Source organism: Actinia tenebrosa, unplaced genomic scaffold (assembly GCF_029948245.1).
Source record: "Actinia tenebrosa isolate PJP-AT-01 unplaced genomic scaffold, QUT_ActTen_1.0 PGA_scaffold2__45_contigs__length_23673736, whole genome shotgun sequence".
Lineage (NCBI taxonomy): Eukaryota > Metazoa > Cnidaria > Anthozoa > Actiniaria > Actiniidae > Actinia > Actinia tenebrosa.
The window spans coordinates 214,835-241,754 of record NW_028292579.1 but is presented as its reverse complement, the minus strand read 5'-3'; the positions used below and the strand labels follow the sequence as shown (position 1 = coordinate 241,754).

The window sequence follows — 26,920 nt, the reverse complement described above, 5'->3', positions numbered from 1 at the left end:
GGCTTCCTGTGGTTTTAAAGTGAACTTCAAAATGGCGGCTTTCTTTCCACGTGTGGGAAGAAGAAATCACATTTGGAGGCTTTTTGCCTCTTCTTTCACGGTATAAACCCTTTCTTAGCTAACGTACGACAAGTAAATAAGAGTATCTTTGTATTTTTAAAGTAAATAGTTTACGAGAAGTTTCTTATTTTTGCAGAACAATTCTGTTAAAGTGACTTCGAGAAAACTGCAAACTTCACAAGGTTTGAGAAATGTTTCGCCGGGTTTTCTGCATTCAGGACACACAAAAAGAAATATCCTCACCTTAGGAGTAAGGTTCTATTCACAGGAAACCAGTGACTCTGTATCAGGTATGATAACTTATGATGATTTATTCTGTATACTTTATATTTACGTATTAAAATATTTATAATTTATTTTCTCATTACTAAGCTTAAGTAAATATTCAGTTGAATATCGTAATTAAGATTACCATTTCATTAACTTGAATTACCATTAGCATTGCTATTGTTGTTGTTGTTGTTGTTATTATTATTATTAAAAATTAAGTGATTAAATGTCGCCGAAGCCAAGGGTTATTTGAAATCATCATTAATGAGACCCGTGCTAGAGGTAAGTCTTTACAAGCAACATGGCCTTGAAACTGGGACACAAGAGCCACTTACTCAAGATGAATGACAAACTGTTCTAATGAATTACAGTGACACAAGAATGTTCTGAAATTGCAACATAGGCAGTTGTGAAACTCAGATGGATGCCATGAGTACCCCCCCCCCCCCTCATAGGGCCTCATTTATATGCATATAGAGGCAAATTTTATGGAGTAATCTCCACAATGATGAAAGGAAAGACGACAGACATAAAAATAAACTCAGAGTCTTTCGTCAGTTCAAAACGGATTATAACTTTGAAGAATATTTAAGTCAAGTCACCAATATTAAGCACAGAGTGGCGCTTACAAAATTAAGAATTAGTAACCATAAGCTTGAAGTAGAAACGGGGAGGTATAAGAGGCCTTATCTCATTTACGATGAAAGGATTTGCCCAGTGTGTAAGTCGGGAGTAGAAAACGAAAAACACTTTCTAGTTTGGTGTCCACTATATAACTCTCATAGAAACGACTTAAGAGAGTTCATAGAAAAAAACACCAGCATTAATTTCAACAATATGAGCGCTGACAGTCGTTTTATGTTCTTAATCAATTCAAAATCAGCGTCTCTACAAAGAGCCATATCAGCATACATTCATCAATGTATGCTGATACGTGAAAATGAATTAAGAAAATTATCTAATACATAGTATATATATATATACCTATAATATATTTGGAATCAAACACTCATGTACTATTAGTATAAGGTGCCAAATAAAATTGTATTGTATTGTATTGTATATGCCAGTTTAGTTTGGGGCCCCCTCTTTATTTCCAACAACTTAAAGCCCCCCCCCCCCCCCCCCCCCCATATATAACTCATAAATTACTTCAAAACCACCTTCAGAATCACTAAAATAATTTTAAATAAACAATTTCAAGGTCCCCCATTTTTTCATTCACTGTACCCCTTCTTGATAAATAATGAACTGTTCTTTAAAAAAGTAGCTTTACATAATTTCAAGCAAATGAAATCTCAATCTCAATCTTTTTTAGGTGAAATATTACAAGAAAATGCAACAATATCAAATCCATTCATCCCTGAACAGTCACTTGACACAATCACTTCAGGAACAGAACTTCTCAAAGATACTGCTGAAGCCCTTAACTCCTTAGGAGAACCTACTCTATCAAGTCTAGGGCTAGGAGGAACATCTCCTATTGGTCTCGTCCAACAAACATTAGAACTAGTCCACACATACTTCGACCTTCCATGGGTGTGGTCTATCGTTGCTGTTACTGTTGGATTCAGGTTATTAATGTTTCCTTTGATTGTGAAGTCGCAAGCGAATGCTGCAAGACTTAATAATATTAAGCCTCAGTTAGAAGAGATTCAAAGTCAATTGAGAGAACTAATGAATACTAAAGATGCCGTTGGTAAGGCCACTGCGACATTCAAGATGAAACAGCTGTACAAGGATAACAACTGTCATCCAATTAAGGTACATATGATGGTGTTGCGTTAGAGGTTACTTTATCAGTTTCAACTACTATTGATGGGTTGCAAGCATTCCCAGGAGAGTCAAAAGCGTGGTTTAGTCACTCTTATCATAGTTAACTGTGCTCTTATCAACGTGAGCAGAAAATACAAATGTGCAATATACATAAATGAGTCCACATATTCTCATCCTTGCATCATAATTACCGCGACCTAACATCTATTTTCACCCTGGCCTGCTCTCAGTCTGACCTCTAGCTCAGCTGGTAGAGCATTGGTAGTACAATTCCGAAGGTCGTGGGTTCGATTCCCAGCGAGGTTGGAAATTAATTTTTCTGAATTTAATTCCAAGGGTCTTTCGCCCGGAATAACCTCGTTCCCAAGCACTATAAATTATCTAAATTTCTATATCTTCATGCGATATACATAGAGACACACTAGTTTTTAGCTAGTTATATCTTTTTAGAGATTATTTCATGTTAAGAGCTTGATACAGGGCTCGAAATAGAGGCCTGCCAATGGCCAAATGACAGGCCAAATTTAAGGTTTGCCAGGCAAAAATAAGAATGCGATGCCAAATGAAATATAGAATGGTATGAAAAATTTACTGGAATGACCTCATTTTACCATGCTCCTTTACTATGGCAGGCTAAAAAAGTTTTCTATTTCGAGCCCTGTTGATATCGTTTTTTATTCACAAGTTTCCATATGATATTGCAAACAAGCGAGTCTGTAAGCGATTGAGCGATATGATATGGACAATGAGTGAATAAAAACGATATCAGACTCTTAACATGTAATAATTTGTTTATTGCACGTTGATTCTGATTGGTGGACATTTTTTGATATTCTGGATATTAATGTCATCCAATTATTAAGGTATAACCTTAGATTTTATGTTGTCACTTTTAACCAGCTAAGTTGGCCTTCAGAACAAGCTCAAGGTCAGCCAATCAGAATTAAGGATTTGACATCATATTTTGATTAGCATTTCCCATAACTCAGCCACGAGAACCCATGAAATACAAGTCCTTCTTTCAATTGATTGAAACTCTAGTCAAACTTTTGGTGAAATTTTATTTCAATTGACAAGATGATTGTTAATTAATACCACACCATGTTGTATTTCAGAGTATTGTCGCACCCTTGATACAACTACCTCTGTTTGTTTCCTTCTTTATTGGTTTACGGCGGATGGCTAACTTACCTGTTGAGTCCCTACAGACTGGAGGAATATGGTGGTTTATGGATCTCACTACTTACGACCCTTACTTTGTTCTTCCTATTCTATGTAGCTTTACCATGCTGGCATCAATAGAGGTAAAATAATAAAATAAATTTATTTGTTCCTGGTTTGGAGACTAAAGCATCCAGGAGTAAAGTTCTGTCACTCGTTTTCTGGTAGCGAGAAACAAACAACAGGGCCGGGTTGTTCAAAGCTGGATTAGCGCTAATCCAGGATTAACTCTATAGGTATTATTAAAAGTTAACCCAGGATTAGCACTAATCAGGCTTTGAACAACTGGGCCCAGAACTTTTAATTCAATATTCTATGTGTAGAACTTCAACTTGCATGTTGATTTTTATGGAGGGAGGAACCTGGAGAAAAACCTCATAGCTTAGGAGAGAACCACACATCAAACAAACGCTACTCATGTGTTGGGTATGCAGGGGGTGAACTACCAATCCTGTGAACTCAACATTGATGAGAGAACGATGCATTAAGAGCATAGGCTGCATATGAAACCCAAAATATTTTAATGTAATGTGTAGTTCAAAAATTAGTCATACCCCCATGGAGGAATTTTTTTAAAGACCCCCCTACCCCTGGAAATTTTTCTTCCATACAAACTCTGTAATTTTGTTCCTTCTCTGCCCCCCACCCATGAAAATTCCAAATTCCTCTGTGGGGTGGGGGGGGGGGGGGTATGGATAAATTTATTATAGATTAGAAAATTCTAGCATAATCCTGTATTACAAATAGCCTATTTCAGCTTGGGAACATTGATTTCATTGGTGTTTTTTGTTCTTGGGTTTTTAAGCTTGGTGGTGAAGCTGGAGTGAGTAATCCACAGATGCAGAGCATGAAGGCATTCTTCAGAGTCATGTGTATCATTATGATACCACTAACAGCTCAGTTCCCTACTGTAAGTATAAACCTACTTCAAAAAAAGTTATCGCCAAAGGCAATAGGCAATAGGCGAAAAGCGATAGGAGATATGTCATTCCAAGATCCAAGAATAGCTCAGAATGACTTGTGTTTCTGCTTCTTATTCTCGTCAAGAACATGGACCTTAGTGTTGAGACTGATTCAATGTTGTTCGTGGTTGACAAAACCATTTCTGTCTCAGAGTGACCTATACTATACCTATTGTCTTGGGCGATGATGACATTCTCTGAAATATTAGGTGTGTAAATTTATAACAGGGCTCCCAGAAGTCATGGAAGTGAACTCTTCCAAATTCCAGATCCCAAGGGAGAGGTCGCGGCATATTTAAAAATAGAGCCATGCGTGTGTGGGAACAGTTGAGGGTTTTGGCTTTCAAAGTGGCTGTCACGACTCTTCCAAATTACCAATTTAGACACAGTCTTTCTTGTAAGGAAAAAAAATTTTTTTTGACATATTAATTAATTGTTCATGGTGCTTGTTCCAAGACTTATGCCCCATTCACACCTAAACGTGTTTAGTTAAACTATGTTCTCATTAGGAAAAAAATTGAGAAACTAGAAACTTACAATATAGTGAAACTTGGTAGAATATTATCAGAGCAAGACAAAGGATAGCTTACATGCATTATTTCACCAAATATTGTGCAGTGTTTGTAGACAGTTTTACAAACCTGTTTAGTTAAACCACTTTAAAACATGTTTAAGCCTTGGTGTGAATGGGGTATTACACTCATTTTTCATGTGGGCAATAGCATTGAATTCTTATTTTTGTTCTGTTTCCATGTTAGGCTATCTTCACATACTGGATTACTTCCAATATCTTTTCTCTTGGACAAGTATCTTTGTTGAGGATTAAAGCTGTCAGGGAGTATTTTGGTATTCCTGACATGAAACTACACACTGAACTTACGCCTCAGGGTGGATTCTGGGAAAACATGAAAGCAGGTATTTAACTTTAGATTATTTGTTCTTATTGCTGACTCAAAGTCTTACAACTTACTTGATATGTGGGTTCTAGTTCTTCCATCTGTCTATTCCCCCTTCAATCATTACCTCTATCCCTTCCTTTCTTCCTTGCTTGCTTTGTTTCTTCCCTCCATTACTATTTGCCTATCTTCCCAATCACCTATTTATCTTTTTATAACCCATATCTGCCAACGAACCCACCAACTTGTCAACCCTACCATCCACCTACCTACCTACCTACCAACCTATCTACCTTCCCTACCCACCCACCTACCTACCTAGCTACCCATGTACCTACCTACCTACCCACCCACCTACCTATCTACCAACCTACCTACCTATCTACCAACCTACCTACCTACCTACCTACCTGCCCACCTACCTAGCTACCCACCCACCTACCTACCTACCTACCAACCTATCTACCTTCCCTACCTACCTACCTACCTACCTACCTATCTACCTTCCCTACCCACCCACCTACCTACCTAGCTGCTACTTGTCTATCCAACCAACTGTCTACCTACCTATCTACCTACCTACCTATGTACCTATTCAGCTATATATTTATTTAACTTCCTGTCCTTGATAATTACTGGGCTAGACAAGTCTTAAATGTGTAGCACAATCTCCGTTGTGGGTGTTGCAAAATGGAAAAGTTGCACAACAACTATCCCAGCGGTCCTTCCAAGCTGTTTCAACAGGATTTTGGATTGTGTCAGGTTAAACCTCTAGAAAAAATAGTCGACTCTATATACTGTCCCCCTCCCCCCTCCCCCTTCCCCTCCTTCCCAATTCCCCCTCCCCCAAACGCCTTTTGAACATAAAGCTCAAACTGTCATTATAACTAATTTAATACAACTCTCATTTTGATTAGGGAAAGAGCCTGTGTTTATGAATATGACACTAGAATATATATAGGTGATGTCATTAACTTGCACAATATGTTCTCCAAAACGATCGGTTTTCCAAACCCAAGGAATTTTGGGATTTTAATTGAAAAACAGTTTATTAAGTACGTAGCTGTTACTTTCAACTAAACTTTTTGGGGGGGAGGGGGTGGAAATGGGATTTCATTCACAGTCACAGTTTTTGATTTAGTTTTATCATAAATAAATTTATTCTAGACTTCTGCTGTCTATTATGATATAGATCTCTATTGTAGCATGGTGGCTTCATGTAAGCAATTTCAGTTTCCAATTATTTGTAGCGGGTGCATCAAAGAAGTGCCTTAAGTGTTTAAATTCATCATCAAATATTGGGTTGTGACTGATGTCCAATGTGGTTAGTTTGCACTTATTTGTAGCGAGGGCTTCAGACAAGTGCTTTAATCCATCAACACTTATTTGGTTGCCACTGATGTCCAATGTGGTTAGTTTGCACTCATTTGTAGCAAGTGCAACAGACAAGTGCTTTAATCCATTATCACCTATGCTGCTGTCTCTGATGTCCAATGTGGTTAGTTTGCACTCATTTGTAGCGAGTGCATCAGACAAGTGCTTTAATCCATCAACACTTATTTGGCTGCAACTGATGTCCAATGTGGTTAGTTTGCACTCATTTGTAGCAAGTGCAACAGACAAGTGCTTTAATCCATTATCATCTATTCTGTTGCTTCTGATGTCCAATGTGGTTAGTTTGCACTTATTTGTAGCGAGTGCATCAGACAAGTGATTTAATCCATCAACACCTATTTGGTTGTGCCTGATGTCCAATGTGGTTAGTTTGCACTCATTTGTAGCAAGTGCAACAGACAAGTGCTTTAATCCATCATCACCTATTCGGTTGCCACTGATGCCCAATGTGGTTAGTTTGCACTCATTTGTAGCAAGTAAATCAGACAAGTGCTTTAATCCATCAACACCTATTTGGTTGTAACTGATGTTCAACCTGGTTAGTTTGCACTCATTTGTAGCGAGTGCAACAGACAAGTGCTTTAATCCATCAACACCTATTTGGTTGTCACTGATGTCCAATGTGGTTAGTTTGCACTCATTTGTAGCGAGTGCATCAGACAAGTGCTTTAATCCATCAACACCTATTTGGTTGTCAGTGATGTCCAATGTGGTTAGTTTGCACTCATTTGTAGCAAGTGCAACAGACAAGTGCTTTAATCCATCAACACCTATTTGGTTGTGCCTGATGTCCAATGTGGTTAGTTTGCACTCATTTGTAGCAAGTGCAACAGACAAGTGCTTTAATCCATTATCATCTATTCTGCTGTTTCTGATGTCCAATGTGGTTAGTTTGCACTCATTTGTAGCGAGTGCATCAGACAAGTGCTTTAATCCATCAACACCTATTTGGTTGTCACTGATGTCCAATGTGGTTAGTTTGCACTCATTTGTAGCGAGTGCATCAGACAAGTGCTTTAATCCATCAACACCTATTTGGTTGTGCCTGATGTCCAATGTGGTTAGTTTGCACTCATTCGTAGCAAGTGCATCAGACAAGTGCTTTAATCCATCAACACCTATTTGGTTGTTCCTGATATTCAACGTGGTTAGTTTGCACTCATTTGTAGCAAGTGCAACAGGCAAGTGCTTTAATCCACCAACACCTATTTGGTTGTCACTGATGTTCAACGTGGTTAGTTTGCACCCTGACATCTTCCGTAGCTTATACATCTCCTGCCACCCAATAGATGTAATGTGGTTCCTACTTACATCTACACTTACAATGCTCTTTATCTCTTGTAAAACGAACGCTATCGCTGTCATATCTCCATCAGTTAAAGACACCAAACTCAGGTCTAAATTTACTACACCACTCAAGTTTTCTGCAACCAAACTTTTCCATTGATTTTTTGAATTTCTCGAAATCTCAAATATGCACTTAAAAAGTCTGATCACTAGTTCCTTGTTTGAAAAATGTGGCCAGCTTGCTTCACCAGACATTTGCGGAGGTAAACTGGTAATAAAAGTCCCAACTATAGAGTTAACATATTCTTCATGATGAAGCAACCCAGCAACAAACTGCATCACTACTTCCCACTTGCCTTCACGCAGATGCTTAGAAATCCAGCTTTTTAGTTCCTTCAAACTTTTTCCCTTTATGATGTATCTTGCAGCCAGAAGCTCTTGAATCGTTAAGTGAAGGAAGCAGTACTGTTCTTTGTGTCGGATAACATCAACCTGTTGGTTGGGCAACCGATGAAGCAGACCACTTTCTTCATGTTTCTTGACTTCACTTGATTCGAAAATCAGCCTATCCTCTTTAATTCCTTTATAAGCTATTTCCCCTAGACTATTCAAAGACTTTTCTACTTCAGGATCGAAGTAACGTGAGGACAACAGCTTTTCTTGTTCAGGAGGACTGCGGCGATATTGTGGGTTGTGTTTGCAGACAATAAGCACTAATGCATCTTCGTAAATTTCGGTGAGTGTAGTTGGCAAATAATCAACATCGTTGTCTTCATCCCGTTTTAGTCGTTCTTGTAACGAAAAGCACACAATGTGGCAATTTACAGGAATGTAGCACAAAGACAAAAGATTTGCATTGCTTCTGATGTGATTCCATATTTTCTGTTTTCTAAAGTCTTCACAGAACCTTTCCACATATGTTGCTATTTGCTCTGAATTGAATCCCAGAATTTCCAAAGTTCGGTCAAACGTTTTATTTGGAAATGATACATAAGAAAGAGCAGTTGGTCTTGAGGTAGTTACAACTGTAGCTCCTTTAAAGAGTTTTCCTAGTGTTAACTTGGAATACAATGCAGAGAATGGAAGTGTCTCTGCAAGATTGTTCCCAAATTCTTCTTCTTTAACAATGTTTTCTTTCTTTCCAAATTCATCAAGACCATCGAAAATAAGCAACACTTTTTCTGGGTGGCTTAGTATCCTCTGGTAGACCTCATTAGCAACCGCTCCCGCGAAATGACCTCTTTTTAGCAGTTGCTGAAGATTTATTTTCTCATCACTGTTGAAATGTCTAAATTTGAAAAGATAAACAAATTCAAAACATTTCCCTTCTCCTGCTTCCTCGTTGAAGGTTTTACCACAGGCCCAGTCACGAAGGATCCGCAGACATAACAAGCTCTTGCCAATACCCGGTCGACCAATGATCATGATAGAGAGAGGTCTTTTTCGTGGGTTTCCTGGTTCTGGTGCAAAAATGTTTTCAATCTTGTTTATGGACTGGTGGGATTCTTGTGACCTTAAGTATCCTTCGAATATCTCGTGTCTCTTCCCTTTGAATTCGTGTTTTACTCTTCCAGGGTAAATGATTAGATTGGTGTAAATTTTGTCAAGTTCTAGCAATTTTCTGTCTTCACCAGGAATGTTTGGAAGAAGTGGTTCATAAAACTTCGTGTTGTTCTTAATTTTTTCCTTCATTCCCGCTACGTATTTTTTAGTGACCTTAGGTTTGTTTAGCAGATAAGTATTGAAAAACTCTAAATCTTCCCTAAAATACACATTGATTTTAGCTTTGATGATGACATATATCAACTCCAGAAGGATAAAAACATTAAATATAACATTGACTGCAAAAAATGCAATGGTACAGTTCGTTTTCTTTTCTGCTTGTTCATTAATACAATGATACCAAGACCGTGTGACATTTGCTGCATCGCTGCTTGTAATATTCGTATGTTTTGCTTCACGATCGCTCGACAATTCACAGGCGTACTTGGAAGGAAAGTTGAGAGGATATAAGACTATCCATTGCAGAATACGAAATACCATGCCTAGAGTAAGTCTAACAGCGAGTTGAATGCAATACCTACGATATAGAAGAGTAGATTGGTTTGTTTGCATTTCCGGGTCTTCGCGTTCGAGGTCTTCCAATTTTGATCGAACAGACTGATAGTAGAAGAAGCACACCATTATGACCAACAAGACGTTTAAAAGCACGAAACCATAAAGTGGAAAACCTCTTGTGTTTTTGGCTTGATAGTCAGCGAAGCACGTTCTTTGAAGAAAATCTTTGTCTTCTTGACCTTTTGTTTTGCAGCTAAAATACCTTTGTTCTTTGTCCTCAATATCAGCGAAGACTCCAAGCAGATTGATTCCAAAAACCACCGAACCAATCACCACAACGAAGCTGAAATGGTTGAAACCTTCACGAGCAAGAAACTCCTTAACTGTATCCATGGTATGTGGACGCTTAAAGCAGTAAATACGAACAACAGCCGTGCGCAAAACTGAGCACAAATCGAAAGTTAAACTGCCGCATGGCCGTAGCAAGCCTTGAAAAACTGCGCAGGGTGTGTCATAACGTCACTTCGCAACACGTGATCACGAAAAAATGAATATTCAATTCCATACATATTACTTCATGAAAGTACATACTCCCTAACTTGCTGTGAAATCCCTCTTGCATGGCAAAGACGTCCTGGCTATTTTACCCACTGGTTTATATAGGTACAAGTAGGATTAACTATGGATTTACGAAGCCTTCACAGCAGCCAAAGATGCTCAAAATGGAAGCGTGGTTGTGTTGGTCATCTCTCCAGAAAGGAAATATTTTCAACGGCATTTTTTATCGCTCGTCCACAAGCTTGACATACCCTCTCAGAATCAGAAGATTTTTTTCGAGTTCTCTAATCCAAGAATCATACATGACACGCACAGCTAGTATTAACCCCTTGCTTTCTCTCCTCTCCGACGGCTTGAAAATATTCTCGGATGTACTTCTTGAAATTTAAACTTAATATAAATTACAATCATTTACTTTTTCTTTTATATTAGACTGACAATTAACCACCAAAATTTTTGGGGAACAATCGCCTGGCATACCACTAAAACCGGACACGGACCCGGTCTAAATCAAAATAATTAAATCAAAATATAAAACTATTAGTTAACTGAGGAACTATAGTTCCTTAGTTAACTTAATAGTTTAATATTACAATAGTTATGTCATCATACAACCACAGCTATTTACTCTATATTATTATCTTGTTATTCATCATTGTTTGTAAAATTAACTGTCAATCATTTTATCTATAATAATAATGTTAATAATAATAATCAGTATTACAAAATATATTGATATTACACAAAATATTAAAAAATATATCATATGCATGATACTCATCTAGACCGTGACGGACTGACCTCAGGGCACGACTCATTTGGCATTATTCATAATATAGTCAGTCTGTAGACGGAGCCAGCGCCAGACAGCTGTTTGAATAGCACGTGCTTCATTGGATTAATCAAACTTTTGGATTTTTTATCTGAATTTCTGCAGGTCTGAGGTAGTTTTTGACTTGAGATTCCCGTGACTATTAATCAGTTGTTTACGTTCGGGGTCTATAAAATCTATGGTTATTTCGCTTTTTTCGTCCATTGTTAGCAGTCTAGTATCTAGAAATAAACCACGAAAGCATTAATTACTGTTATAATATAGTCCTTTTTTTCGGGGTTTCAACACCAGTTTAAAAAGCCATAACAAAAAAACCCTCTCCAACTCGATCAAAATCGAAATAAAAACGCTCACTACAAGACACAAGAGGGCAAGAGTATCGCATACATAGCCCCATCTAAACAAAGATATCTTATTTTCGATCGATGAAAATGGCCCGAAATTGCCCGAAAAATTTTTTTCTTTTTAATTTCGTAACTTTAAACTTTTATCTTTCATATGTTTGTGAAACTTCTTGCAATTTTTGATTGGTAAAGCCAAAAGTTTGAGAAAAATCGAAATCGTGACTTTATCAAGACCGGAAATGTACCGTCGCTTAATATATGCACATCTGTCATGCTCCTTTGTCATCGTAAAAAGATCTGTTGTATTTTCGATTCTTTTCTTTACCTTTGTTTCCTTGAATAAACTAAGCAGCATTCGACTAAGCTGTTTTGTATTTTCGATTCTTTTCTTTACATGTTAACACAAACTATCCGTCTCGACTTACTTATTCTTCCCGCTCTTTCTCTCTCTCTCTCGATTTACACGTGCGAATATGCAAATTAAGTTCATAGTCTGTTACGTCATGATCTCGCACAAGATCCTACATTGCGATCGACCAGAACACCAGATAATTTGACAAGTGATGACAAAATGGAAGGCTCAAGGTGTTCTGGCCAACACCATCGTGGCTTCCTGCAGCTTCCGGCTCCAAACAAAGAAATGTGTTTTTCTCGAATCTTTTTTGCCGCTAAAACCTCAACTTCAAAAAGCTAAAAGGCCCTTGGATTTCATTCGATTTTTCTAAAATTTGGAGAGTTTATAAAGTAACTCATGATCCAAAAAAGGGTGTCTCCGAATTTTGAAATTTAATTTCTTTCCAAAGTTATGACGCTTTTTACTTTAAACAACACTCCAAAAGCTATCGCTGAACTTTGATCAAAAATAGCGAGAGATATAAAACAGATATCAAAAATTTGGGACACCCTTTTTGAGCTTATTATCCCCTGAGTATGTTAAGCCATTTTTCGCAAACATAGCTTAAAATGTACGTGTCCGTTAACGTTTTCACTGAGGCATGGTCAAATTTCGCTTCGAGGACAGTAATGTGAACAACAATTTAAAAAATCGTATTTTGAAAACTTCTTCATAAACTATATTTACTTAGCTTTCAGAAAATGTATACTTTGTTTTTGTTATACTATAAAGCCAGCGCGTTATTTAAGTTTGCGCGCATAGTGGTCGTAAACGTATTCTAATACCTTAAACTCGAACTCGGGCAATGAAACTGATTTCGTTCAATACTGAACCAGTAGGAATCTAACGAAAACCGAGACATTACATTATACAGTAGAAGTTCCATGATGGCCTCGACAAACACGAGGGTTTCCACGACTGAGTTTTCTATGCGGCAGTTTAATTAACAGTATACTGCGATCTCCAAAGGCTGATCGATGTGGACATGTGTTTAATTACTGCGTCAGGCTCAAAAAAGTGATGTGATATGTACATGTATATGATATATTTTTATATATTTTGTGCAATATCAATACATTTTGTAATACTGATTTATTACTATTTTATTTTTATTTTTATTTTGCGGGTTCGAGACCGAGTCCGGGTTAAGGGGTATGCCTAATTGTCTCCCTTTGCCACCTCTTGCTACGCCACTGGTACTACCTACCATCCTACCTACCCACCCACCTACCTACCTACCTCCCTGCTTTCCTCCTTACCTACCTACCTTCCTTCCTACCTACCTACCTACCTACCTACCTACCTACCTACCTACCTACCTACCTACCTACCTATCTATCTACCTGTCTACCTTTGTCTACCTACCTAGCTAACAAATTTAAGTTGTGCACTGTGCCTGCCTGCAAGTTCAACTTCTTAATAAACAACAACATCAATGTAAATCTACTTTACTTTTATTTCCAGGCTATCAAAGTGCCCAGGAAAGTGCCTACGTCAAGCACCATGAAAAAATGAAAAGACAGAAAGCCAAAGCCGTTGGCACTGCACCTCTTGAGCCCACATATGAGAACAATCCAAGAATCAAACACAACCAGGAAATCTTTTCTATAGGCAAGAAGAAAAAAGGCACAGATGCTTTCAAAAACAAGCCAGGAACTTCCATGTGACTTGGAATGCAAGGTGAAGTCTAATAAACCTCATTACCTTGGGCGTAATGTTTTCCCATTTCAGACCACGTGTCATTCTCTAGCGTATCATTTCTTTGTTTAACTGGAAAAAGACACTTGAATATGGATTCGACTCAATCTAAAAAATATTATTGTCGAGAAATACGTGATCTGAAATGGCAAAACACTACGCCCAAGGTAAGGAGGTCTATTCAACTGTGGAAACGTGGTAACTATTGCTATGGTGTGGTATTTCTATGGCAAAGTCCGATTTATTGTAAATAATTAATGAGCCTCATAAGAAAAACTCCTATGATGAACGGCTGATAATTTTTTTTATGCGCAAGTTTTTTTTAATGAAACGGCGGCAAGACTCTGCTTTCCATCGTATGACTTTAATCTAAGGCTTTGCTTTCGAGCTGGGACAATAAACGACGCTGCAAAGATGATTGACATAATACCGGCAACAGTACTGTCGGCAAAGAGTTCTAAAAAGACATAGATGTATCGTAATTCACACAGAAGAAAAGAAAAGAAGAAAAGTTGGCTGATTTCTTTGTAAATTGGCCGTAATTATGAAGGTGTGGTACCAAAGTATGGGGAAAAGGTGATAAATTGAAGAAAAAATAAACAGAAATTTGAGGAAGGTTTGCTTTTGTTCAAAGATGGAGCTCGACTTGACTGGAAATGTTTTTGAATCAAGCGATGAATAGAGCTATAACAAGTACCAATAGTGTTGTTCTTCAAAGAATATGGCTATTAGACCTCTCGACTGGCTCTCATGGTCTACGAATCAATAGGCCATGAGGCTATTTTTTAGTCTGGACTTACTAAGCAGTCTTATCTCTGCCACTGAGCAGGGATGTCTGGTTTGATTGTAGGATACAAACATTTCTGGAGTTACGTTAGTTGAAGTAAAAAAATCATGTAATAGGCACCTGTGTTTCATAATTATTGTTCTTGATGTACAAAATATACTTTTAATTACGTTAGTTCTGCCCGGGACGTTCTTTCTTTCTTTTTCTTCCTTCTTTCCTTCCTTCGTTCCTTCATTTCTTTCTTCCGTCAACCACAATTCATAAGTTCCAAACCGTGTGTTTTCTTTTTCAAGATAGTTCGAAAATGGCTCAGAAAATTAGAATTTAGTTTTCTAAAACTAGTTGCCTATGAATTGGAGAAGTAAATTACGATTTTGTAAGAGAAAAAATCTATTTATCTGCAGTGAGCTCTTGAAACATTTTACTGGATTCAACGTCACTCACAGAGATAATTTATTCATCGCAAATGAGTTTTGACCGTCAAAAGTGCCAAAACATGTTTTCCCCCTCAAGATAGTTCAAAAACCGTTTAGGAAATTAGAATTTAGTTTTCTAAAACTAGTTGCCTATGGACTGGAGAAGTAAATTACGATTTTTTTAAGAGTAAAAAATATTTTTTTATTATATAATTACCGATGAAATATCTATTTTTCTCTATTTCGAAAAATTGATATCTTCACACGTGAAAATACCATGTTATTTTCACGCTTTGCATTTGTATTTTTTTCCCTCTCACCCTTCCCCTGAAGGTACGAATAAGTGAGTATTTCGCTGACTTGTCAGTTGTGACAGGTCAAGTGTGACAGGTGCTTGGTGTGTCATGATAGGGTTACCATGGTTACTGCTAGCATTTGTAGCCAGGCCCCTTACTTAGTAGTCCGAAATTCGTGTCTGATTGATGAGTTCAACTTTCTTTTAGTTTCCTAGTGTTACCAAAATACTCCGAATGAAGAGGCATTGCGATTTTCTAATAGACCTCTTTACCTTCGTTGTTTCTTGTTCACATTTCAGACCATGTGATGCCACTCTTGGGACTGAGTTGATTCTTTCATGTGTAAATATTTTAACATGTTCGTCATGAAAAGAACGATTCTCAGGGAAATGACACGTAGTCTGAAAATGGGCAATTTGTATGCGAAGGTAAAGAAGTGCATTTCTGTTAACTCAAGCAAATATTTCACCCATTTAAAAATTTTTATCATTATTTTCGACTAGAAATTTTACTTCACTAGGTGACTTTAAAATCATTTGCTGGAATCATAGTAGTCATACTATTAAATCGTCAAGCTTCTATGCATTCCATAATTTCATCATCTTCATCATTTACAACATCTCTTCTCTCGTTAGGCGTTTTGTAATTTTGGTGATTTTGATTCCCATTTTGTTGTTTCATCAGTTTACTCATATGAATCGCTCTCCTCAAAGCTTCCCGTTGCTTTTCTCTTCTCTCCCATTTCTCTTTCATTTCCCTGTAATTTTCTTCCTCTACTTTCATTTCTTGCACAAACTTCATCGTCAGCCAAATATCAAAGACAGTATGGGCATCTTTTTTCTTGTCTTCGCTCGTAATTTCGTCTTCCTTCGGCTCATTTTCGGCGCGCACTCGTTCCAACAAGTGTTCTTGTTGTTTTATCGCTAACCATTCGTCGAATGTCCGGCAATTAGGATTCAAGAGTTTCTGGTACTGTTCAAACTCAAGTCGTCGTTGTTTTTCCTTTTCAGTTGTAGCTTTGTGTATCATCTCAATCTGCTTCTGCTTTTTCTTCTCCAGAAGCCACATCTCGTATGTTTTCCCGCTCTTTTGAACATTATTATTCCCCTCTTCATTTTCGTTCTCTTTACTCTGCGTCTGCGCGAGTTTTTCATTGAGCCACTCTTCGTATGACTTTCCCGCCAAAATTACACGCGCTTTTTTGTTACTTTCACTACATGATTCAACCACGTGACAATCTTTCTCTTTTCCCGCCATTTTTCTCTTCTCCTCAAGCCACTTATCAAACGTCAAACCTGAACTAATATAAGTCTTTTTAGGGCCGCTATTGCTAGATTCTGAATTACTTCTATAGTGATGATAACGCTTTTTATTCAGCCAGTTTTTAAAAGCTTCGGGCTCAATACTTTTGCCCATTTTGCTCTTTTCCGTGACGTGAGCTGTGGCGGGCCGTAGTTGTCCTTGATTTCGTTTCTTTTCGAGCCATGAATCAAACGTCGGAGCTTGTTTTCGCGGCCTGTAAGCATGCGCTGTGACATCCATATAATCATGGTCAATCGCGGGCTCGTCTGAAGGACTCGGCGAATCTTGGGGCGAATTGACTTCTGGGTTCACAGATCGAGCTTCTTCGCTTTTTGATCTTAACCGAGAACTTGAAATAACGACATCAAGATGGCGCTTGTTAGAAATTCTGCTAGATTGTGGCCTATAATTAAAAAAACCACAGTGTAAGATAGCCGTTTTAATGGTGTTGTATGTGCTATTACTTTCAACTTCCATATCATAAGTATTATCGGTATATTGCTAGTATATATCATCATCATGCCTGATAAATAGAGGTTGTGACCCCTCCCCCCTTCCCATTAGGTCAAACGCGGGAAATAAGCCATCGTGGGATTTATTAAAAGGGTCATATATTCTACCACTTTACAGGTATTAATGTAGTAGGGGAGGGGTGAGACGTGGTTGTGCTGCTTCAAACAATACCTTTCTTTCTTGTTTTCTTCTTGTCTTCCTTGTTCTGACGAACTGGTTTCATCATTAGAACAAGTCTTGCTCGCTGCATGCAACAAAACAAACAACACACAATGAAATACAAACAATCAATAATGTCAGTCATTCTGAATTGTATGTGATGTCATAGACGCCATGTTGGTTGACTGGAACAAAATGAAGGATTTCGTCTTGGTGTCTTTTGTCATGTCATCCAACATGGCGGCTATGTCTTTTGTCCTTGTACATGTGACGTCATAGCTGCCATGTTGGTTGACTGGAAAAAAAAAATTGGTCTTGGTGTCTTTTGTCATGTCAACCAACATGGCGGCCATGTCTTTTGTCCTTGTACATGTGACGTCATAGCTGCCATGTTGGTTGACTGGAACAAAAGATTTGGCCTTTGTGTCTTTTGTCATGTCGACCAACATGGCGGCCATGTCTTTTGTCCTTGTACATGTGACGTCATAGCTGCCATGTTGGTTGACTGGAAAAAAAGAATTGGTCTTGGTGTCTTTTGTCATGTCAACCAACATGGCGGCCATGTTCGTATTTCCTGGGAAAAGATGTACGCCATCTTCTTCTCAAGGTTGCGTGCGCATCCAAATTTAAGGAACTTGTTGACGGGCCACGATACCAGAACAGGAGTATTATCATGCATTGCTATGAATTGTTTTTCGATAAAATTTCCTAAAATCGATCATTATCCTCTTTAAATATAAAACTTTCTTCTCAATTTTACTGAATTTACGTTTTTTCCAGTTTTGTGGCCCGTCAAGTTGGGTGCGCATGCAACCTTGAGAAAACAGTCTATTGAATGATCGTCAAGGTACCTGGTACATTTTCTTTAGACTCTTTGGTGTCCATTTTCTCAGCTTTCTCGTCTTGTTTCAAACCTATCGCATTAGCTTCCTCTACTTGATCAAGTGCATTCTTGGACTTAGTCTCTAATCTCGCACCTTTCTGACCGTGAGGATTTGGTGCCGTTTGAGGCCTTTGGGTCCCTGGACTCTCTTTCTTGCCCATATTAGGAAAATGTGATTCCTTTAACTCCCTATACTCTCTGCGGTATTTTTCTGCGATTTGCACGAGAGGAAACTGAGCACGAGTTGAATGTTCTTGCGCATCGGAGCCTGGGGTTGAGCTCGTGTTGCTTTGGCCGTCAGAGGTCTGGACACGAGGTAAATGGAGTTCGAATTTCTGACAAAGAAAATTGATGCCAATATTGCGTTAAGTGATTATAAACAGTGCGTACTATATTCTGTTGAATTGCTAGCATAGTATTACTAGGTCAAAATAACTTAAATATATATCGAACACGAAATAAATATACCTAAATTAAAGTATACATTACCAAAAGTTTTGGTAAATTATGACGTCAATGATCACGTTACAAATTACTAACGTATATATAAATGTTAGTGATGTCATTGCGTCATGTAGTATGACCTCATTTCATAGAAAAAATGACGTCACTATTTTGAAGCCTTACCTTGTGTTCTTGTCTTTCTTCACCCTGTGCTAGTCTCGCTTTGTTCCCATTCAGGTGCAATCCTTTGCCAGAACTGCTCGTGCTCATTCTGCATAATGAAAAATTATTCAAGGAATCAGAAGCTTTTCGTTCATTATTCGATTTTCCGAAATTAATGGAAGCGCGACCTGCAAAGCTCCGCTGTCTCGCTTATCTAAACGGTACCACGATTCTGTGGACCTCGAGGTCGCTTCGCAGCTTTGTATCCATGGCAACCATACCAGAATGACCACAATAGGCCCTTTGCAGTTAACGGTCACGTGTCTGTACTGGTGAGCAAAATTTTTGTTTTTATTTTAAATTGGTGATTCTTTTTAGCTACTTGTAAAGAACTAAATGAAAACATGTGTATCCAGTGTGTTACGAAATGCAGTTTTATTACGATCTCTCGAAACAGGTTGTAGAAAGTTTGTTTGCTCACCAGTATATTTCACGCATGGGAATCAAGATGTTCATTCATTTGCTATCAGTGAATTAATCAGCACGTGATGACTGAGCTGCAAAGGGGCTATTCTTGGTTTGCTTCATAGCCGCCATTGTTGGTTGAATATTGAGGAAAAGATTTGGTCTTGGTGTCTTTTGTCATGTCATCCAACATTGCGACCATGTCTTTTGTCCATATGCATGTGACGTCGTAGCCGCCACGTTGGTTGACTTTGACAAAAAATTTGGTTTTCGTGTCTTGTCATGTCATCCAACATGGCGGCAATGTTTTTTGTCCTTGTACATGTGACGTAATAGCTGCCATGTTAGTTGACTTTGACAAAAGATTTGGTCTTGGTTCCTTTTGTCATGTCATCCAACATGGCGGCAATGTTTTTTGTCCTTGTGCATGTGACGTCATAGCTGCCATGTTGGTTGACTGGAACAAAATAATTGGTCTTGGTGTCTTTTGTCATGTCAATCAACTTTTGGGTATTCGACCAGTTTTTAGATGTTTATTCTAAGTGTTACCGTGGATAAAATCATAAACTTTCCATCTAAGACTTGTATAGGATCACCCATAGCTATATTAGCACTAATTAGCATAATGTTTATCATACACAAACCTGGTATTGAATTCATCTATCGTTTCTTGCTTTGTCTTGTTATCATCACTCGATCTTCTTTTCCCAGAAACAGCGTACCTTTTCAAGTTCATCTGATACAACCAAAGACGTCTTTCACAATATATGTGACCATTCTCGCTGGCAAGTGCCAGAGCAGTCTTGCCATTATAATCGATCTGGTTGCACAAAGCTCCTTCCGAAAGAAGTAAAGATACGCATCCCACAAAGCCTTGATATGCAGCAACATGTAGACTCGTCCTTCCGAACCTCGTTTTCCCATTAATATCAGCAGCACCGCGATTTAAAAGCTCCATAATCAACCCTAAAAAACCTCTATGAGATGCGATGAATAACGCCTTTGTCGCTCTTTGTATGACAAGTCTGTTCCACAAAGCTATATTGTAACCTTGGAACTCATTTTCATCCAAAAATTGAACCCCATTTTGGAAGACTTCATATATATCTCCTCTCCAGCAAGCTTCAAAGAGGTTAGACCAAGTTGATTCGAGTTTGACTCGAATGATGCAGCCTTGCTTAACTTTAAGATCTTCAAGCTTGTGATCATCATGAAGTTCTTTATTCATGAAGTATAAATGTTGAATATCTCCAGGAATGCCTGTTTTTAGTTCCACGCGAGATTTCAGTTGATAAATTCTCATATCGTTGCTAACATCTCTTAGTGTACAAACATCCTCTGTTGGCAATGCGATGAATATCTGAAAGCTTTGTTCCATTGTGAGAGGAAACGTTTTTTAAACCTTTGGCTTCCTTGTCATAGTCCACGTATTAGTACAAAAACCTTTCAGTAACTTGGCTTTTGTGTCTCGTGCCACAATCTTCTCGACGACTCCCTATAGAACGTTTCTGCAATTGTAGAAAAAATATTGTTTTTAAACCTTACACTCGAGCGGACCGGCTTTTCCGTTTTGTCAGACTTCTGTAACGATGAAAAATATAAGAATGTATTTCATTAAAGTGCTACTACGACGAAAATCGCTCAAACTTGGATTCAGCTGAAACTTCCTAAAAATACTCTTTAAAGGTCCAATAATCACTGTATGAAGTGTTTACTCGATATTCAGGACGAAAGTAGGATATTTTTACGATTATTTTTTGGAGTCTGTGACGTCATACACTCAACATCAAACATTGCTACATATATTTCTTTGTATATAAATCCTTAATTTATTTTATTCCTATGAAGCCCAAAGGGTGGCTAATGTGCTTATTTCACATTACTTGTGACTATAATTTATATTTTGGGGTGTTTGGGTATTTCTTTCTCCCTTTACTACTGATATTTTGATCATAAACTACAAAGAAATGTACGGAGCGATGTTCGATGTTGAGTGTATGACGTCACAGACGGTCGGTCGGTTTTTTACATCGATGCGAGTTCAATCTATCGAATGTTCTTTCGAGAGGCGTGCTAGTTATATAGACATTTTAGATGACTTAATGTAGAGATAATTTTCGGTTAGAGTATTTAAAATAATCTTCTAACTTGAACAGGTTTGAACAGCTTTCTATATCTCATGACAAGAAGCTTGCTTAATGCCTTCGAAACCTCATATTGTTTGCATATGGTAATCCAGCTATTGTCCATTTGCTATGGTTTAGGATAACTTTCGATTGCTTGTCCTTTTTTTCTTTCTTAATTACACATCAGTGGATAATTAAGAGAATTTTGCAACGCTTCATTAGTGATTTTCAAAGGAAAACATAGCGTAAGAGATAAATTGTCGTGAATAAAAATGTACAAAAACACCCATTGTTATATCGAGATTTACAAAAAAAAAAACACTTATCAAAAAAAAAACTTCTTAAAGTAGGCAGTATCAATAAAGAGAAAATTTAAAAATTTCCTATTTATTTATTCCTTTTTGTAGAGTATAAATTAGCTTCAACTTCGAACTTGACGGATATTTTTTCTAGTATCCTAACGAGTACGAAAAAATCATTGACTTTTCAATTAAACATGTTACTTTTCGCTGAAATGCCAACTCCATCGGCCAGAAAATTTCTTTTTCTTTTCCAGCAGTAAAACGCGAGCTAAATCTATTATGGTCTGAAAAATCTTGCAAATACGTCGCCGGAATAATGTACAAATGTAGTTTATAAAACACGCAGAATGGAATTGATAATTTCATAATTTGCTTAGCTTCAAGTAAAGTAAAGTAAAGAGAATAAATAGAATGTTTCTAAGTCTTAATTAAAAGCCAATATTGTCTTTTCGGCCGGTTTTAATTGCATCTTTTGAAGGAGACTCAAAAATTCAATAAACTAAAGACTAAAATGTGTCTGCTGCAAGGAATATATATCATTAAAAAGAACAAACATTACAGGGTAGTGAAAAAAGTGGTTATATTGGAGATTTTTTCGTATATTTAATTGTATTTTTTTAGAAAGCCATTTGTGCGTACGTTCTGTGATTGATATTTTTTTGAATAAACACGTTTTATCAAAAGCCAATATAGTGCTCGACCTTTTTTAGGAAAACACGCTAAAGTACTGCGTTAATTTTCCTTGACTTTTTTGCTTATTTTGTCATTTGATATATGTAATATTAAACGAGTCGCCAACTAATAAAGCCGAGTTTTAATTTCGCTATTGAACAGATATGCACAGAATTTTTTTCCACTTCTATTTGAAAAAATTTGAAAAAATTTTTTCGGGGTCCTTAAAATTTAATATTATATTGATAATAATAAAAAATAAGAGTTGAAAAACTCATCTATCTCTAACGCCAAAATTTATGAAGAATAATTACTGATGTTTTTGACAGTTTTCGCGATTAAAAGATGGTTTGACGAAATGCTTTTGACAAGACGTTTAATACTGCTAACACCATGGCAACGATAATCCACGTATACTATTCGACATTACACCGTTAAAGCCACAAGTAACGATTAACCATACTAACCAAACAAATAGACATGTGCCCACATGAAAATTCCTCCGTCACTAGAAAACAAAATCGAAAATTCTAGATATTTTCATTTAATTTTTTCACACATTTGGTCTAATTTTTCTACTCAAATTTGCGATTTACCGCCAACTGAGTGAGATATTTATGCCTTTTCAAAAGTTTCAAAACCTTGTTGCTACATTCCCAATTTTCGTTGCTAAATTATTGATTTAATGAACGACTTAAAACTCGAGGTCAAAACCCTACACTTGAATCTAAAAACAAATTTGCCAACCACAATATAGTTCGAAATAATGTTTGATTCTAATACTTAAATATCTTAATCTATGTCTTATTCTTATAGTTTTATTCAATACTATACGGGTTTTGAAAGTAGTTTGCCAATTTTCTAACCCCCGGCCTAATCGTCATTGTCTTAAGCGTAGCATTCCCTCCAGGCGGGCTAATTGACGAACTTGCAGACCTAAGAACAAAATGGAGATTTCTTATGTACTTACACGATGTAGTATAGCAGCGTAGAATCAGTTATAATATAGTTATTTAGATACTACTGGTGAGAGGTTATCAGTAGACTAGCTGTTCACGGTGCAACTGAGGTTAAAACGTAATACCATCTAGATTATATATAATTTATTTACCAAAGTGACAGACTGGTATTATCAGCCGACAACCACGTCAAAACTGTCAACATACAAAATGCCCACGGTAGGGTAGTAAGGCTGAATGGAAAAAAAAGACAATTCCTTGGAACTATGGTTTGATTTGCACGCGAGTTCTTTCACATTTCTGAATTGAACTGAAATGACATTTATGATATCTTCGAAAAGAAGTAGAATCTTAGGTAAATTTTTTTGGCAGTGATCTTCAGCTCTCCTTCAATGTCCCAATCGAACACCGCCACAGGTAGTTCAAGCTCTGTATTGCTAAAGAAGAAATAAAAAGCGTGCTGTGCTGTGTTATAAAGCACGCGGGGATCAGCAGAATAGAATGGAATAGAATAGAATAGAATAGTAGAATGGAATAGAATGGAATAGAATAGAATGGAATAGAATAGAATAGTAGGATGGAATGGAATAGAATGGAATGGAATGGAATAGAATAGAATGGATTAGAATAGAATAGAATGGATTAGAATAGAATAGAATAGTAGGATGGAATGGAATGGAATAGAATACAATACAATGGATTAGAATAGAATAGTGCTTTAGTTTTTGATATGCCATCCAACACTTTTCGTTACATTCTTACTCTAACCTTTGTTTGACCACTGCATGCGGCTGACCACAGGCGCAGACTCGCTCCTCGGGATCAACTCAACATGTACCATCCATCCGCACGAAAAAAATTGGCTGTTTATGGAAAAGGTTCGCCTCATCAAAATACCACTAATTTAAAAAATTGAAATTAAAATTACTATTGATGGAGAAGTATTTGACAGGTCTTGAATGTATGTCTGTCCAGGGACTTGTTAGAAGACGAACACGTGAAAACCAGTTGATCTTGGTAGATCCTGTGGCGTTGAATACCAAACAAACAACCAATGTAAACATTATAATACTCTAGTTTTTGTATCTGAAGTCACTTGATGAGAAAGGAGATAAATTTTTTACCAATCAAAAATATACTTTGACTTTTCTTCCCTAGAATTTTAAATGAGATATAAGAAGAATTCGTGCACTAACTAAGAATCACTCACACTCTTTTTGGGCTCAGTTTTTTTTAGAAAAAAAAAACAGGCTTCCTAACCAATTTGATGGGTCAATTTTGGTCGAAAAGTTTCACTTTAGAAAGGGTATTTAATTGGGTTGGTTTTTCGGTTCATTCTTGAAAAGTCGATGTCTTGCAATAACAGGTTACCTGATCTTCAGCTCATAACAAGCAAATTATAAATATGAAATTGAATTTTTGATAAGCATTTGTATGGGGAAATGCGCAGGCTTGCCCTTTTCTCATACATTCGGTTATATAAAATGAGAATTTATAAATCTATAACCTAACTATTTATAAGAATTTTGGTCGTTTTATTTCATCAAAACAACGGCTGCTTACAAACCTTATTTGGTGCATAAGTAATGATACAAGCAGAAAAGGATCATTCTTGTATAATGGTATTAGGATCGATAGAGTGAGCACCTAATCCGTGAAACACTAATTACCAAGAGAAAATGAACTAAGAGAAGGATTCCTACCTATATAGCCTTGTAACCATCATGTGCACACTTCGACGCTATTTTTAGAATCATTGATGCTATTTTTAACTCGTTACCATGCTCGCGCGATAATCATGCTTCCCTTTAATGCCTCGTTTTAGGACACGAAAAGCGCCATATTTCGCTACGTCCACGACAAAAACACAGGCTTTGTTTACTGCAAGACTAGAAGCCGCCTACCCGCAAGAAATCAACCAATCAGGTTCTTCGCTCAAAATATCTCCAAGGTAAAAATAGCATCAAACTGTGCACATGATGGTTACAAGGCTATATAGGTAGGATTCCTTCTCTTAGTTCATTTTCTCTTGGTAATTACTAAATAGTACAAAATAGTGCTAGTTAAACAATAGAGTGCAAACAATTAATCCGTGAAACACTGATTACTAAATAGTACAAAATAGTGCTAATTAGTATATGTAACAGGACTCCATGCTGTCCAATTAAGAAATAATTGGACGAGGAAAATTCTGAGGACTTCCAAAATTGGATGAGGCCGTAGCCCGAGTCCTATTTGGCAGTCAGAGGAATTTTTCGAGTCTAATTATTTCTTGATTGGGGAGCATGGAATCCCATTACCTATTAATTATATAGCTGCCTATTTAATCCCATATCAACAAGACCTGTCCAATTAAGAAAATGATTGGACAGTTACCTATATGGGATTTATGAGAAGCTGTATAATTAAACAATAGAAAACAATGGAATTTGCATGAAATTGTGCTATTGTCACGTGATCATCCTATGTACGTAGTCATGTCACGTGATCATCGTATGTAAATAGGCATCATATCACGTGATCATTGTATGTACGTAGTCATATCATGTAATCATCGTACGTAGTCATATCACGTGATCATCGTATGTACGTAGTCATATCACGTGATCATCGTATGTATATACATGTAGTCATCATATCACGTGATCATCGTATGTACGTAGTCATATCACGTGATCATCGTACGTATATAGTCATCATATCACGTGATCATCGTATGTATATGGCCATCATGTCAGCCACGGACCATGCACCTGTTAAAAGAAAAAAAGTGCTTTAGTTGTTGATAGACGAATGAGGCTCTTCTTTACTGTTGAGTACTTTACTATAGCTAACCTTTTGACCACGGTACGCGGCGGTTGGTTTTGGTATATAATACCGAGAAGTACTGAAAATGGTTTTCCCAGGTGCATTGTCCTGGGACCTTCTCCTGAAGAACCATCCATCCTGAGTCACTTGAGCACCCACCATATTCACTGTTTATGTAAAAGGTTCGCCTCAAAATATTCTCTCTGATTGCACCAGTTATGGAGAAGACGTTGACAGGCTGGGAATGTATGTCAGTCCATGGACTTGTTAGAAGACGATCACGAGAAAACCAGTTGGTCTTGGTAGATCCTGTGGCGTTGAATACCAAAAGAACAACCTCTTTCTTGTCCTTGTACAACGACAATCGAACCTATAAGAAGCACCAATCATAACTTGTGAGCAGTTGGTAATACCAACCTTGATCTCTTGGTTTACCAGCTCTTTGGTCACGTGACTTTCGTTCCCGCCCTCTTTGGTCACGTGACTTTCGTTCCCGCCCCTCTTTAATCAAGTGACTTTCGTTCCCGCCCTCTTTGGTCACGTGACTTTTGTCCCCGCCCTCTTTGGTCATGTGACTTTCGTTCCCGCCCTTTTCCAACAGTTGCTAACAAACAGTATAAATTTACATTACCTGTGTTGGATTGAATGCCTGCCAATGTTCTACGATTCTGTTCTTGTAGTGCTGTCTGGACGAGCTGTTTATGGGTAAAGCTGCTGACGAGGATTCTAGAAGAGAGTTTGACAGCCATAAAACTGAAGGACCTTTTTGTTCTAGTGGTACACTACTTACGGCCTTGAAAACCATCGTCCAGCCTGAATCATCTAACATGGTCAAATAAAGAAAGTCAGCAAAATAAATCTGTCAAATGTATAAT

At 37.4% G+C, this 26,920-nt stretch overlaps 4 protein-coding genes across 6 annotated transcripts; 1 reads left to right on the top strand and 3 right to left on the bottom strand.

The window, feature by feature from the left end:
- Positions 1–12: 12 nt before the first annotated feature.
- Positions 13–26,919, top strand: LOC116291938 (mitochondrial inner membrane protein OXA1L-like). 3 transcript variants are annotated; one of them, XM_089034259.1, is made up of 8 exons: positions 13–100; positions 197–350; positions 1,649–2,094; positions 3,222–3,410; positions 4,133–4,237; positions 5,048–5,204; positions 13,518–13,733; positions 26,726–26,919. In XM_089034259.1, the coding sequence occupies exons 1-7, from the start codon at positions 32–34 to the stop codon at positions 13,718–13,720; spliced, it is 1,323 nt and encodes a 440-aa protein (XP_088890385.1). In that variant the 5' UTR covers positions 13–31; the 3' UTR covers positions 13,721–13,733; positions 26,726–26,919. The 3 variants fall into 3 exon arrangements, with proteins under 3 accessions (XP_088890385.1, XP_088890386.1, XP_088890384.1); XM_089034260.1 differs by lacking the exon at positions 26,726–26,919 and adding an exon at positions 19,890–19,987; XM_089034258.1 differs by lacking the exon at positions 26,726–26,919 and having other exon boundaries at positions 13,518–14,712.
- LOC116303904 (uncharacterized) lies at positions 6,062–10,417 on the bottom strand. Its single transcript, XM_089033991.1, has one exon. The coding sequence runs from the start codon at positions 10,316–10,318 to the stop codon at positions 6,401–6,403; it is 3,918 nt and encodes a 1,305-aa protein (XP_088890117.1). The 5' UTR covers positions 10,319–10,417; the 3' UTR covers positions 6,062–6,400.
- LOC116303906 (uncharacterized) lies at positions 15,164–20,556 on the bottom strand. The gene is made up of 5 exons (XM_031713523.2): positions 19,823–20,556; positions 18,735–18,822; positions 18,076–18,442; positions 17,237–17,309; positions 15,164–16,955 (listed from the first exon to the last, which is right to left on the bottom strand). Exons 1-5 carry the CDS (start codon positions 20,554–20,556, stop codon positions 15,821–15,823), a joined length of 2,397 nt encoding a protein of 798 aa, XP_031569383.1. The 3' UTR covers positions 15,164–15,820.
- Positions 25,947–26,874, bottom strand: LOC116297687 (uncharacterized). The gene is made up of 3 exons (XM_031705962.2): positions 26,677–26,874; positions 26,073–26,415; positions 25,947–25,990 (listed from the first exon to the last, which is right to left on the bottom strand). The coding sequence occupies exons 1-3, from the start codon at positions 26,872–26,874 to the stop codon at positions 25,947–25,949; spliced, it is 585 nt and encodes a 194-aa protein (XP_031561822.2).
- Position 26,920: the final 1 nt, after the last annotated feature.

Excerpts from the sequence above, each read along its gene's own strand:
- LOC116291938 (XM_089034259.1), top strand. The coding sequence starts at position 32 with ATGGCGGCTTTCTTTCCACGTGTGGGAAGAAGAAATCACATTTGGAGG. Across the intron at positions 351-1,648 it reads AACCAGTGACTCTGTATCAG|GTGAAATATTACAAGAAAAT; the intron begins GTATGATAACTT and ends AATCTTTTTTAG. Across the intron at positions 3,411-4,132 it reads CCATGCTGGCATCAATAGAG|CTTGGTGGTGAAGCTGGAGT; the intron begins GTAAAATAATAA and ends TGGGTTTTTAAG.
- LOC116303904 (XM_089033991.1), bottom strand. The coding sequence starts at position 10,318 with ATGGATACAGTTAAGGAGTTTCTTGCTCGTGAAGGTTTCAACCATTTC.
- LOC116303906 (XM_031713523.2), bottom strand. The coding sequence starts at position 20,556 with ATGGAACAAAGCTTTCAGATATTCATCGCATTGCCAACAGAGGATGTT. Across the intron at positions 18,443-18,734 it reads AAGAAAGACAAGAACACAAG|AAATTCGAACTCCATTTACC; the intron begins GTAAGGCTTCAA and ends TTTCTTTGTCAG. Across the intron at positions 16,956-17,236 it reads GAAGAAAACAAGAAAGAAAG|GCCACAATCTAGCAGAATTT; the intron begins GTATTGTTTGAA and ends TTTTAATTATAG.
- LOC116297687 (XM_031705962.2), bottom strand. The coding sequence starts at position 26,874 with ATGTTAGATGATTCAGGCTGGACGATGGTTTTCAAGGCCGTAAGTAGT. Across the intron at positions 26,416-26,676 it reads AGGCATTCAATCCAACACAG|GTTCGATTGTCGTTGTACAA; the intron begins GTAATGTAAATT and ends TGCTTCTTATAG. Across the intron at positions 25,991-26,072 it reads CCGCGTACCGTGGTCAAAAG|GTGCATGGTCCGTGGCTGAC; the intron begins GTTAGCTATAGT and ends TTCTTTTAACAG.